This window comes from Anabas testudineus, chromosome 23 (genome assembly GCF_900324465.2).
Source record: "Anabas testudineus chromosome 23, fAnaTes1.2, whole genome shotgun sequence".
Taxonomy (NCBI): domain Eukaryota; kingdom Metazoa; phylum Chordata; class Actinopteri; order Anabantiformes; family Anabantidae; genus Anabas; species Anabas testudineus.
Genome location: NC_046631.1, coordinates 11,406,266 through 11,419,514, shown reverse-complemented (window position 1 = coordinate 11,419,514; position 13,249 = coordinate 11,406,266). Strand labels below are relative to the sequence as shown.

Genomic DNA, 13,249 nt, shown 5'->3' with positions numbered 1-13,249 from the left:
GGAAAACAGCTCTATAATTTCCAGGAATGTTCAGCTTATAAAAAGAAGCAACGCTTCCTCGGAAATGTTGCATCACAAACAGAAACTGCTGATAAGATGTTGATTCATCACATGAACAACAGTTTGTCACTGTAGTGGCTGTTTTTCCAGGCTGGGCCAGTTTCTCGGCACGCAGCTTGTTTACAATCATTTTTCACTGGGATTTTGAATTAGGGTGTAGACGCTGTGTAGAGCGAACGTTCCTAAAGCATCTGATTTAAATTAGGGTTTAGTTAAGCTTTAAAGGATTGCTCTTCTTTGAAAGAAGAGTAAAACTCAATAATTCAATGTCTAAAACAAAGTTTATCCAACAGAATCCAATTTTTATGACACTATAAAATTCAAAATCAAAATGCTGTGGCAGCTGTTTTCTATACGGATGCTGTGGCGCATCACTCTATTTCAACCTGACGGGTCAACTCTCAGAATTAATGAGGAATTGATCAAAGAGCTAATCTGCTAGAAAGACATGTCGTCCTTCAAGATGTACAGCACCAGACTGTCTAACTAGCTTCACTACTACAGTCAGCTCTGCACAAAACAAGATCCACTAAGCTTAGTCACCGTGTAGTTCAAGCAGCATTGATATTTTACAATAGGACAGAGATTTGTGCTGCAAGTGATTTTTAACATTGGTGATTTTATCAACATATTTCTCACAGTCGTCCTCATCAGACACGATGGCAGCGAACAGCATTATGGATGCAGGGTGATTACAATCAGGTCAGGTTATAATAAACAGTATGCAAATGGTAAGTGGTTGAATCTGCAAACACAGAAACTTTGTGTAGTTTTATATTTGTCTGGTTATTTCCAGAGCTTCTGTTCAGTCAGTTGTCGAGTTGATCAGGTCATTATAGGAAAAGTAAGTCAAAATCTCTCTGGGCTTTTGACGCTGATCGCGGTTGCTATTGCTGTTTTATTCATATTTTCGAGCTTATTGTTGACTTTGAGCTTTCTGGATCATGGCTGCTATTTTATTTACTGTTGTTGACACAGTTTTTCTACTTCATATCTTCATATTTCAGGTCATTAATTCATTTTACAGCTGACGGCTTTGCTGTTTCAGTTCAGTTTGGCAGCTGACTGGTGAAGAAAGTGAAACATTTAGCTTCAGTAATCATGTCTGATACACCATACAAAGGCCTAGCAGTGCACAGGCCTATTCTTTAAATAGGATCCAAACCGATGGCAAAGCGCAGCCTCTCCTACAAAATACATTTCTATATTAGTGATTTTCTTTTGTCAAACATTTTTCAAAAGAAAAATAATTGCTGCCTTGATCATGTTATTTGGCAACATTTGTCCCAATCAAGGAACGTACAGGGGAGGTCAGGCTGAATAGCAAAACTCAGAATTTGTGCTTCCCACATGCTGCAAGGTTTAGGCTGCTAAAATGCAATTTAAGAATAATTATTATAATTAATGCAATGGTATTATGATCTGATGGACTGATTATGAACCCAGGAAAGACACAGTTGATGCTGTGTAAAAATATAAGAGTATAAAATGATATATTGAAAAAGAAAAAGTCATTCGAGCTGTCTTACATAGTAAAAGTGATATCTCTGTGATATCAAGCCAATCAGGGCCTCGGCTTGTGAATGAAGTCTGCTCATTTCTGATTTTAATGACATTTAAATGTGTGGTGCATCACAATTTGCTTCAGATAATAATCTGTAACCTTGTAGAGTCACAAACACAATCAGAAATTCAGATCTGGAAATTAAAAAAAACTTTGTATCAGGTGTAGAAGTTCTAAGTGTTTTAATGTGGACTTCATCGTCTTTAAATCCTTTGAGACGGCTTTAGCTTCTGGTGAGTCCAGGTTTCTCTTTAAGGTTGACCTCAGCAAAAACTTTAACTTCGTTTGAGCACAAATAGATGAATCTGCTGCATCTAAATGAGTTAATTTAAAGCTGTCGTCTCTGTTGCAGCACCAAGTTTGTGATTTTAATCTGATAAGATAGTTGCATTTTGACTTCAAGAAACTTTGCCTCATGCAGGTTTATGTTCTTAAACGGAAAGAGGTCTCTGGTGAATTCATTCAGGAGTTTCTCCGGTCTGAGAGCTGCTCAGGATAAAAAGTTTGAAATTAAAATTTAAGCGGCTAAATTAAAACGGTTGAGGTCAGCGAGGAGTAATGAGGAGCTGATGTTTGAACAGCACTGTTGAATAGTAATGATTACTGCGCTGCACACATCTTTGTGTGCACAGACAGCCTGACATACGTACATATCCACATCTCTATCATTCATATCTTTAATGTTTGTGGTTCTATCAGGCCGTTGGAGGTAATCTCCCACCTCGTATCTCCTTTAATCCCCCTCCTTCCCTTCCTACATGTCTCTTCTAGGTTGAAATCACCATACCCTCGCTCCCCAAGCTGACATCTGATTCGCTGCGGTGCGTTTTCGGCTTGATCATCAATGACGCCGTCGTTAACAATAGGGTGCAGGTCACCTGTTCCCTGCCCGACCCTGATGAAATCCCACCCACTCCCGACCAGCAGGGTAGGTGGACACATGGAGAATTATCTGAATGTGCTCAAGCGTTCACTTACTGTAATATGTGCTTAGAACTTTTTATTTCCTGAGTTGTGTCTGAATCTTATGTTCTCCCTTCAGTTTAATTGTAGTTCTTTATTATGTCTCTTTCTATGTCCTTGCATTTGTGTGTGTGTGCACACGTGCATGTTCAGACTACGTATCCGTCCCAGTCAAGGTTCTTGTAAACGGGGATATCGAGGTGACGTCTGGAGAGTATCACTTCTACAACTGTGCTGCTACCGTCAGGAAGAACCAAAACACTCCGTAAGATCGATTTCAAACAAACATTTGTCCACACACTCATAGAGACACACACACACACACACACACACACACACACACACACACACACACACACACACACACTCCAGCACTGCACAGACAAGTGTTTTGATGTCTTTAGGTGTATAGCGTGTGTGACCAGTGAATGGGGCTGTCAGTGGAACGCTCAGGACCACAGCTGCAGTGACAACGATGATAACGTACATGGAGATCACATAGTCAAACCACAGCAGGTATGGTTACTGTATGGTAGTGTAATAGTGTGGGTGTGTTTTAGTAATTGATTAGTCATTAGAAGCACTTCTAGTTGCTCTTCACTATTTTAAATTGTTAAAAACCGAGTATGCAAAGATTCAATTAATGCTTTTCTCCCCTCCAATAAAAGTGCTACATATAGATGTTGTAGATTAGGTTTGAATTAAACCCAGACAGGAGGCATACATGAACATCTACAGTGCACAGTACATGCAAAACCTAGTAAATATAAAGAACAAACTAAAATGTTATTAGACTGGGGTTATTAAAGATATTTCTGCTTCTCTTTCCTCCTCTCCAATGAAGCCTGGCACCTGTCCTCAGTTTGAGTCTCCTGACCCGCTGTTAATCCCTGTGGGGTACAAGATCCCAATCAGCTTTCAGGGAAGAAACCTGAACAGCTACACGGTAACAACAGTTAGACCTGCACGATAACTGATCAATAAACATCTTAATATCATCATCCGTGAGCTGTTTCTTCCATTTCAGTCTGCAACGTCTTGCTTTGTGTTTGTTTCCAGGGCCGGAGTTTTGCCATCGGGACAGAGCTGATGAAGCACACAGAGGAGGAGGTGACACAGGAGCAGGACCTACATTTCAAGTTTGCAGGTTATGAGGTCAGTATAAAGGGCATATACATGTTAGAATTAGTATGTGCAGCATGTGTAGTACAGATTAGGAGATTGACCTCAGTTTATGAGCTCTTTTTCACTTTGTATCTTCATCATTTTCTTTTTTTTAAATCAAATATTACCAGTAAATACTTAACAGCTGTTGCAACTAACACGTTCTTCATTTGTCAGGCTTTTTTTTTTAAAATATCTTATTAATTTGTGGTTAATTTGTAGGAAAGATTTGAAGGAAATAGCTGGAAAATGTTGTACATAAAGTTCATTTGTAGAGTCAGTGATTTACCTTTTCACTTTCTAATCAAATTGCTTATTACATTACATAATTACTTTCATTGTGTTAGTGCAATGACTTACATAATTAGTTTATTTATGTTGTATATTAGGTGATGTCTATCACTAACTAACAGCAGATGTTGCAGTCTCTAAAGAAGTAAAGTATATTTGAAATATACTGTTTTTCTGCATGAATGTATCATGAAATGTGATTTGATCTTCACCAAAGTCATAAATATGTCAAAGACAATATTTCCAGTGACGTCTTTATTGAACACTCACATTAAACATACAGAATGATGGTGGTGGAAGAAGTAGTGGCAACACTAGTCCTCTGGTGTCACTTCGAAAAAGAAGTGCTTGTTGATATTCGGTGAAGATCAGATCACATCTCAAGACCAAATTATGCAGAAAATCAGGAAATTGCAAACAGTCCCATTACTTTTTTCTTAGTAGCAGAGCACACATACATTATTTAGCAACAAATAAATTAGTGCAATCTAACAAAGTGCTGAACAGGAAGACATGACAATAATAAAATAAACCAATGAGATACAAATAGAAAGCAATAACATTGTCTGTACAGTGACACATTAGTGCTTTAGTACTTAAATTAAACCCATTTAGTCCACATAAGACAGACTCTGTCTACTAGCAGCTCACATTTTCTTCAGGATCTCTGTTTGTGTTTTGAAGCTCAACTGTGAACACCACCAAGCACTATAAGAAAATCAGGGAGTATATCATTAATGATAATTAGACAATTAGTGATGCATTAGTAGGTAATTTGTGATTAAATTGTGAGTCAGAAAAGCTTTTAAGCTCGGTTCTAGTCCTATGTGTTCTACTATTGTTTTATATTCTATTAGTTTTGTCCTTTGAAAGCTGTAGAATGACACGACTTAGTTTGTACGTGTGTGTGTCACCTTTCGCTTTCTTACTTCGTACACACCCCACAGTCGTTCCTCCTTTCTAACTCCATTGATCCTCACCTCATGCTGATTCTAAGAGTGCCAATATGTAGTTAGAGAATGTGTCTATGTGTGTGTGTAACTGTTCATTATCTTCCGTCCATTTTTTCTTGTTGCTCTTGTTGAAATTTCCCCTTGATTTATGGCTGCAGGAGTTTGTGTAAGTCTTTTGTGTGTATTTCTAAATGTGTATGCTGACCTTCACTGTTAGATAGATGTGAGGTAATTAAGTGCTGGGATCCAAATAGGGAGGAATGTTGTGTTACTCGCTGTTATTGCAAACCTGATGGGATGTATACTGTGGTGTGTGTCTGCAGTTTGCTTATGACAAGCAGCAGGAGGTGAACGTATCCTTCCATATCAAAGACAGAGACACTGAAAGGAAGATTGACAGCAACTTGACAGGTTGGTGTTGCACACGCAAATCAAGGCGACGTGTGAAAGTGCAGTCGTCACACTGTCTGAGATCCTCGCTCACTTATTTACAATTCAATTCCAGATGAATCGTGCTAATTAGCTCTAACCTCTCTTATTCTTCCTCCCCTCTCCAATAGTCGTGCTGTATAACTGCTCAGTGGGAAGAGAAGACTGCAGTCTGTGTAAACACGCTGACGCCATATACCAGTGTGTTTGGTGCGCGACCTCACACAGCTGTGTGTATCGGGAACTGTGTCCGTCGCCCCAGCCTGCACAGTGCCCCAACCCGGAAATCACTGATGTGAGTCACATTGAACTTGTACACAGTAATATGTTTGTACTCCTTCATGCCTCCGTGGCTTGGCACCACAACGAGTTCCTCCTCAGGGTTCACCGCTTTTATGCAGATAGCTGAACACCACAGTGCGTCATGGTTTCGTTTGGACTGTCCCTCATTACATGATCGGTCATCGCGGCATCGTGACAGATGACGTCACTGCTGGAAAAGTTCCATCAAAAAAGCCCAGACTAAATTTCCCTGATGCCGCGGACTATCTGATGTTTTCTGTATTGCAGCAGAGAGTTGCTCCACAGTGTGTTCTAAGTTTAAAACCCAGTGCTGTGAATCTGACTGTGTCATTTAACAGACAGCATTTTTAGTAGAGCCAATATATTGCGTTTCCCCATCTCATTGTTACAGAAGACCAGTCAACAACAAACATAAATCACAACCGTTCATCTGAAATGTATCTTCGGTAATAAAACACAGTGGCATCCTCCTCATCCATTGATTTCACTCTGCTGATTGCACTGCCTGAAATGTGCTGCAGCTACAGGAAAGACAAAATACAAGAAAGCAATCTTATGGATGAAGGACAAGATTGAGTTTACAGAATCCGATTTAGCAAAATAGGAAGAATCAAACAAGAAGAATAATTTACAGTAAACTACACGGGTGGTTTGTTGTGTTGCCGTGTGGCAGGGAGACCAACATTCTTCTACTTTATAGGTCAGTTCATCAAAGATATTCATGATTTCCATCCATTTTTCTGCTATTCATTATATTAAATCCACATTTTCCTCCATTGCTCCATAGGTTTACATCCAGAATTAACATGTTAGTCCCATTAATAATTATGGAACAAATGAGTGTAATAGAATAAACTTTTGAATTAATGGTGAATATATTTGTATTTTAATCCTTTTCTCTTTCCCCGCTTCCCTTTTCTACTACTACTAATATCCTTCACACACCCAGCACATTTAAAAGCTGTTTACACACACTCACTCACACACACACTCTGAAGTGTTTGTTTATTTGCATCTTGTTTTATGAAACAGCTTCCAAGTATGATCTTTGTGTGAAGGCGCGTGTACTCAGAGGATAAATGAAAGATGAATAAAACCACTCCATCTGTTAGGATAGTTGTGAAATCGGCTCCATTAGTTCTCTTTCACAGATCCTTTCTAACTTTCAACACTCGTGTTAACTATTCATCTTCTTCTTTAGATCAAATTCGGCATTTCCAAAATCCATACAGCTATTCACAGACAGACAATCTCTCAATCAATCGCCGCTTCTCTTCAGCGTAACCGTTTCGAATTCATTTCCCTTTCTCATATTGAATTCACTTTGTATCTCATAGTTGCACGGCTTCAATATGCTTCCTATCTTCTCCGGAATATCAGTCATTTGTTTCCGGCCCTGTCTCGATTTCCTCCGCACAGCAGCTGATTAGGTCAAGAGTTGTTAGGTATTCCCACATCAACATTTGAGCCTGTTGTAGAGAGCTTTTAACTGGCAAGAAACAAGAATCATTAAATACATGGAACAGCTGAAATTACTCTTCTTGTCATGTGGTCTCGTCAGATCCAAGCTAAATTGACCAAACCATCGCAAATATGTGCAGCTTTCTCTACTCTACTGCTACTGCAGGGAGCTCCTTTGTCTCCATAGTTTACATCAACGTCCATGGATGGATTCTTTTTCATTAATGATATTATATGGCAGGTGTTTGGCATTGTTTGATTTTACAACGCCAATAATCTCTATTCTCTGTCCAATTTCCTGTTAGCGTTCCTCATAATTTCCTGGCATTTAGCATTAAATTAGGAGGACAGTAACAAGAAAGGCCTGTAACTGTAGCAACTGACACTAACGCTCCGTTTCCCTTTTAATTGGCAGCAAAGTGCAAAGGTCATTCTTCAAGGCATCAAGCTTTGAGCAAATAGAAAATACAGGAGCTGTGAATTAATGTTTTGCAAAAAGCTTTTAAGAGACGTTCATGATCAATGTGCAAATATGGGACCTATAATATAAAGAGTTCATTTCACCTAATATCGACACCGCTTCTGCTGACGGTGTCAAATATTATGATGCCATTCTGAAATATAACCTACATGTAACACATTCTTTAGACACAGCAGCTGCATAGATCTCTGGAGAAGACGTGCCTCAGTTTATCAGACTCATCTCAGGAGATGACAGCTATTCATTAATCACATTGGATGTTCACTTTACGATAATTAATGAAAGCAAAATGTCAAGCCATAAATCTAAAATTGGAAGCAAATGGCTCAATCAGTGTTTCAGGTCTGAAAAAGTTCATGCCATGCCACTGTAGGGTCTGAGGGGCGGCTCCCTTTAGAGATATTTACTATAATTATCAAACAAATAAGCTGCATGTCGCATTTCCTCTCCTCCTGTAGATTATCCCTCGCTTCGGTCCTCTGAACGGCCGGATCTCTGTGACCATCAAAGGCTCCAACATGGGAATAAAGAAGGAAGACATCAAGAAGATCAAAGTGGCTGGAGTGGACTGTGTTCACCAGGAGGACAGATACTCTGTGTCTACCAGGTGATTTAACAGAATGACAGCTGCTACTTTAATATGCAGACAAGTTGTTGTTATTGAAGCTCTCTCTCTGTCCACAGTGTGGTGTGTGAGATCGGCCCAGCAAGGCGAGCTCCACCCTCCGACCTCCCGTTTGAACCAACCCTCAGTGGAGAAGTGGAGATAGAAGTAGACCGAGGGAGAAAAGGGACGTCTCAGGTCATATTCACCTATCGGGTAGGTCTGAACTCAAGCACCTGTACTCAGGATTAGTACATTTATATTGTCTTATAACTATTATCGATGTTGTTTCTGGATTTATGGCTCCCCAGTCGCCTTATGTTCTGCAGGCATGTGAGCATGCCCCGGATACACATCTTTCATGTTGCTCCCCTGATGAACAATTAGCTAAATGCAGAAAGAAGTGAAGCTGTGGGCCAGAAAAAGCAGTGAAAACGCCACCAACACCTTTTAATACAGCACAGGTTTAGTAGTGGAACATGCATCCTGTCTGCTTTATAACAGGAATTCCCAGAATTCACCTTAAAGGTTTGGACCGAAGTCACAGCTCACTGCCTTTGTACGAGTGGTGTAGGAGAACTTAGACCCTAAAGAAGCAGCACTGTGTATAAATACCCCTCACATTCAGATTTACAGCTGCAATAAACTGTGTTCAACTTCCAGCAGTTTCTTCCCCCACATACCACAAACAGAGAAACAAATATGATCCAAATAAATACATTTTACCTGCTGTTCTGTTTTGTTTCTCTAACAAGCCTCAGTCTTTTAATTTAAATAACGTTGCTTCCTTTAATTTCTCTTGTTGTTTTTTTTTCTTCTTCCTTTGAGCTGACAAAACTCTAATTAAAGCAAACTGCTGAGATCCAAATGACTGATTTGCTTGAGCAGCAGTACGTCTCTGTCTGTAAACTCTCCAACTTAGCTCAGAGTTTAAACTTTAAATTACTGCTTTGAGTCGGTGAGTGTTAATTTGTTGGTTATAGTGTCAAAACAGAAACGTTTAACGAAGTACTAACAGGCTGCATCGGTCTTACAGAGGTGAGCTGCTTGTGCGATGTAATAACCTGCAAAAATATACTGACTTGTTTAGTTCGATTAGTATAATAAATGTATAAAAATATTATTTTTTATTTGTTTGCAACATTTTCAGCATCACCGTGAGGTCGTTTGACAACCAGTTTTACATTAAAAACTACAGACTAATCAGCTGATTAAATAACTGTCACGTGCAATAGTTGCAGCCCTCGAGGAAGACAATATAAAATATGTAAATAAGAGTTTAAAGCAGCATCCTGTGATCTGGAAACTGAAGCAGTGTGCAGTGAGAAGAGCAGAGAGGAAAACACAAAAAGAAATCTATTATTTATAGTACGGGAAAGGAGTGGCTGCTGAATGTGTGGAGACCTGATGTTTCCTCTCATTTCTCAGAGGGAGTCTTCAGTCTTTACGAAGTCCTGTAAAAAATACCTGGATCTTGAAAAGATGCTGATGAGACTGATCATACCTCTGCTCTGTACAGCTGCAGAAGATCATCAGTCTCTGTGCATCCAGCAACATACTCACTTACATAAACCCATGTGTTTGTGCTATTGTTGATATAAAATGCTGATTAGTGCAGCATCTCCTAGCTCACAGCTCCATTGTCTTTTCATATCTTCTAAACTGGTTCATTTGCTCGTATCTATTCGTGAATCTCTGGGTTTAAATTCTCTTTTTTTTTTATGCCAGAGTCAAAATAGAAAACTGATTGTGTTCTGTTTGACTTGCAGACCTGATATATTTCAGTAACCTCTACCTCCTGTGCCACTGTTGTGTTCGTGTATTTCCAACAAGTCAGAGTTATTATGAGTATGTTTATTCTTGCGTTTGCAGTTCTCTCTGCCAGAACAGCGAGAGCAAATCCGAAACAGCAACAAACCAGACGCTTAAGTACATCTCAGCATGTGCACACCACACTCCTGTGTTCTGCTGATTTGGGAAACACTCTTGTACCTCCTTACTTTGGATTCCTATTTACACCTTTATATTTTCCCAGTGTATTCAAACCATGAATAACTTCTTTCACGCGTTTGTGCCTGACTGCTGTGTTTTCATTTACCACACAGATTGAAATCTTAAATTTGGAAGACGCTTTATCCTCTGGTGTTGCGGAGAATTAATATTGCCTCATGTTTTGTTGCCGTGCTGTCAGCACAGTACAAAACCTTCTAAGACAAACAGGAAACAAACCAGCTGGTGTATTTCAGCAGATGCCGTCTGCTTTTTCATTATATCTCAAACACGAGTTGATTTAACTCCACCGTGGTGAAGTTCTTCAGTGACACAGACGCAGCTCACTTCCTAAATACCGTGAGGTTGAGTTATTCAGCCTTGACTTTAAAGTATGTTCTGGTTTTGATGTGATCAAAGCGTTCACACCTGCAGGACGGCAGCTGGAATATAATGAACTCTACACGCTAAAAGTTTAACGTGCACTTTTCATTTGACTTTCTTTTTATCGTTTGTCTGTCTCAGCCGTTTAATTTGACTGATCGGAGCTTTTGTTTTTTTGTTCTTGTAATGTGATTGTTTTCATGCTGAAGTCTTCACAAGGTGTTCACCGCTTCCCTGTGAAAATGACAGGTTTCAGAGTGTGCTGTTGTTCAGAGACCTCTCCACACGCTGTAATGGGTGGTATTAGATTTAATTAGATAGTCAGATTCTGGGCAGTGTGTCCTAATGCTTATTTCTATGCAGAGCTTATGCAAATATTAAGCATGTCAGTCAAATAAACACCTAGTTGTGATAATTTTCCCATCAGATGCCATTTCAGATGAAGATGGCACAGGATGATGGAGTTAATCAATGTTCTCTGGTTTTGTTGCTTTTTGCTTTGATCAATACACCTTTACACCTCGGTCATAAAAACATTTGAAAATGCAAATAAAAATGATGTCATGGTCAAACTCTTGAATGCACCGTTATCGTTCTGTTTAAGATCTCTCCTGAAGTCGGAGAACAATCGGCTATTTTATTATGTTTTCTGTCCAGGACCCGAAACCGCTTTCTGTGGAGCCAGTGAAGGGTCCAGCAGCAGGAGGAACTGTGGTCACCATCTCTGGAGAAGACCTGGACACAGCGACTAAAGACGACATTGCTGTCACAGTGGGGGGTGTTCCCTGTGATGTGTAAGCTATGCACTACTTACAGCGCACCAGGTAACCTTCAGTTGAACATTGATATATCCTGTTCATGTTCTTCCTCGTTCTTTTTCAGCCTGTCGTTCGGCACAGAAATCACCTGCAAGACTGGCAGGTATCGGGGGCAGAAGGTGCCTTCAGACCCGTTAACAGTGACGGTAAAATATGGAAAAAACACCACCAAAGACGTGCCAATGCCTTACCAGTACTCTGAAAACCCCAAGATCACAGATTATTCCCCCAGAGCCAGCTTCATATGGTGAGTGTGTTTTCAAGCATCGGTTTACATGCAGCCAGTTTGAGACAGTAGCCACAACATGCTGGGCTGAGTCTTCACTGCCTGTTCATCATGTTCAGATTCTTTTAGATCAATTAGATCAATTAGATTAATAAAAAATACCAAGTTAGAATAGGCTTTGTTCAACAAGTCAGTAGAAGTTTACGTTTTATCCTCTTTTTTATAGATTTATGATAGTTATATCATAAATCTGTAAAATAATAAGAAACGGCAGCAAAATCAGAAGATTTAATAATTTACACGTGTGTGTGTGTGTGTGTGTGTGTGTGTGTGTGTGTGTGTGTGTGTGTGTGTGTGTGTGTGTGTGTGTGTGTGTGTGTGTGTGTGTGTGTGTGTGTGTAGTGGTGGTCGAAGGATTGTGGTTTTAGGAAGCGGATTTGACCAGATCCAGAAAGCTACGATGAAAGTTACGCTGTTCACTGATGAATTTTCACAGGACACTGCACCTGAAGAGGTAAGTGTGTGTGTGTGTGTGTGTGTCTTCTACATGCTGTGTTTTTACCTAACTGTAAAGACCTAAGGTCTTTTAAATTGGATAAATTGGAGGTAAAAAAAATAAATCAGGTTAAATAACATGTTGTTAAAACAATGAACCTTCTGTTCAGTGGAGAACATTCTGTTCTTAAAGTTGAGAAATAAAAGGTTGTCCTTGCTTTAATTTTTATTTTCATATTTTGTACTAATTTGCAGATCTTCAGTTCAGCTACACTTTCTTAGCATCAATTTATGCAACAGAAATGCAATCAATCAAACTACGTAGCACCAGAGTTGAACACAATGACGACACTTAAATCAGATTTTTAATAAAAGCACAAAATCGCCTCAGTGTGTATCAATCCGCTGCCACATCTGACACCAGCTCTTGAAACAGGAAAAAGGGACGACGCTTCCATTTCACTGCTGAATGGCTTTGAGTGACAAAGTCTCTTAGGAAAGATTCCCTGCTGGGGAGAGGAGGTGAAGTCATTTTATCACCGCTTCATCAAAAGCCGCTGTCTGTGCTGGGAAGAAAGATGGGGAGACTCAGTGGGGAGGAAGAGAGAGTAGAGGGAAGAAAGGGGAAGGCGGAAATAGGATATGTGGCTCTGTAGCTGCTAATAAAAGATCTTATATTTTCTTTCTTGTTTGTTTTAGAGCTGCAACAATTAGCAGTTTGATTTCGATATTACTTAATGTAGAACATGAAGAAAGCCGTCTTGGTCTCTTCCACTCTTTCTTGTCTCCCTCAGTTTGTCGAGGACGCGTTGAGTAAGAACGACACTATCCTTCAGTTTCTCTCTCCGAGGGTGAACAGCTCATTTGATCCCCAGTCTCTCAGGATATTTCTGCAGCTGGACAACGTGGTGGAGGAGCTGAAGAGCTTCGACTATCACCCCGACCCCGTCTTCCACAAGCTTGACAAGAACATCATCACAGAGACCAGCATCATTATTGTGAATGTGAGAAGACTGAATATATGTGAATATTTACTCTTCATTATCAAATTAAGTCTTAATTCT

The 13,249-nt window shown here is 39.8% G+C and overlaps 1 protein-coding gene across 1 annotated transcript in view; it reads left to right on the top strand.

The window, feature by feature from the left end:
- Window positions 1–13,249, top strand: part of plxnb2a (plexin b2a) — a 111,510-nt gene that overhangs the window by 86,347 nt on the left and 11,914 nt on the right. Inside the window, exons 12-24 of the mRNA XM_026363428.1 lie at window positions 2,396–2,552; window positions 2,741–2,852; window positions 2,992–3,103; window positions 3,432–3,533; window positions 3,647–3,742; window positions 5,319–5,406; window positions 5,556–5,719; window positions 8,128–8,276; window positions 8,354–8,489; window positions 11,304–11,440; window positions 11,529–11,711; window positions 12,093–12,204; window positions 12,980–13,189. Coding sequence (XP_026219213.1) covers window positions 2,396–2,552; window positions 2,741–2,852; window positions 2,992–3,103; window positions 3,432–3,533; window positions 3,647–3,742; window positions 5,319–5,406; window positions 5,556–5,719; window positions 8,128–8,276; window positions 8,354–8,489; window positions 11,304–11,440; window positions 11,529–11,711; window positions 12,093–12,204; window positions 12,980–13,189 — 1,758 coding nt within the window. The remainder of the gene's footprint in view (window positions 1–2,395; window positions 2,553–2,740; window positions 2,853–2,991; window positions 3,104–3,431; window positions 3,534–3,646; window positions 3,743–5,318; window positions 5,407–5,555; window positions 5,720–8,127; window positions 8,277–8,353; window positions 8,490–11,303; window positions 11,441–11,528; window positions 11,712–12,092; window positions 12,205–12,979; window positions 13,190–13,249) is intronic.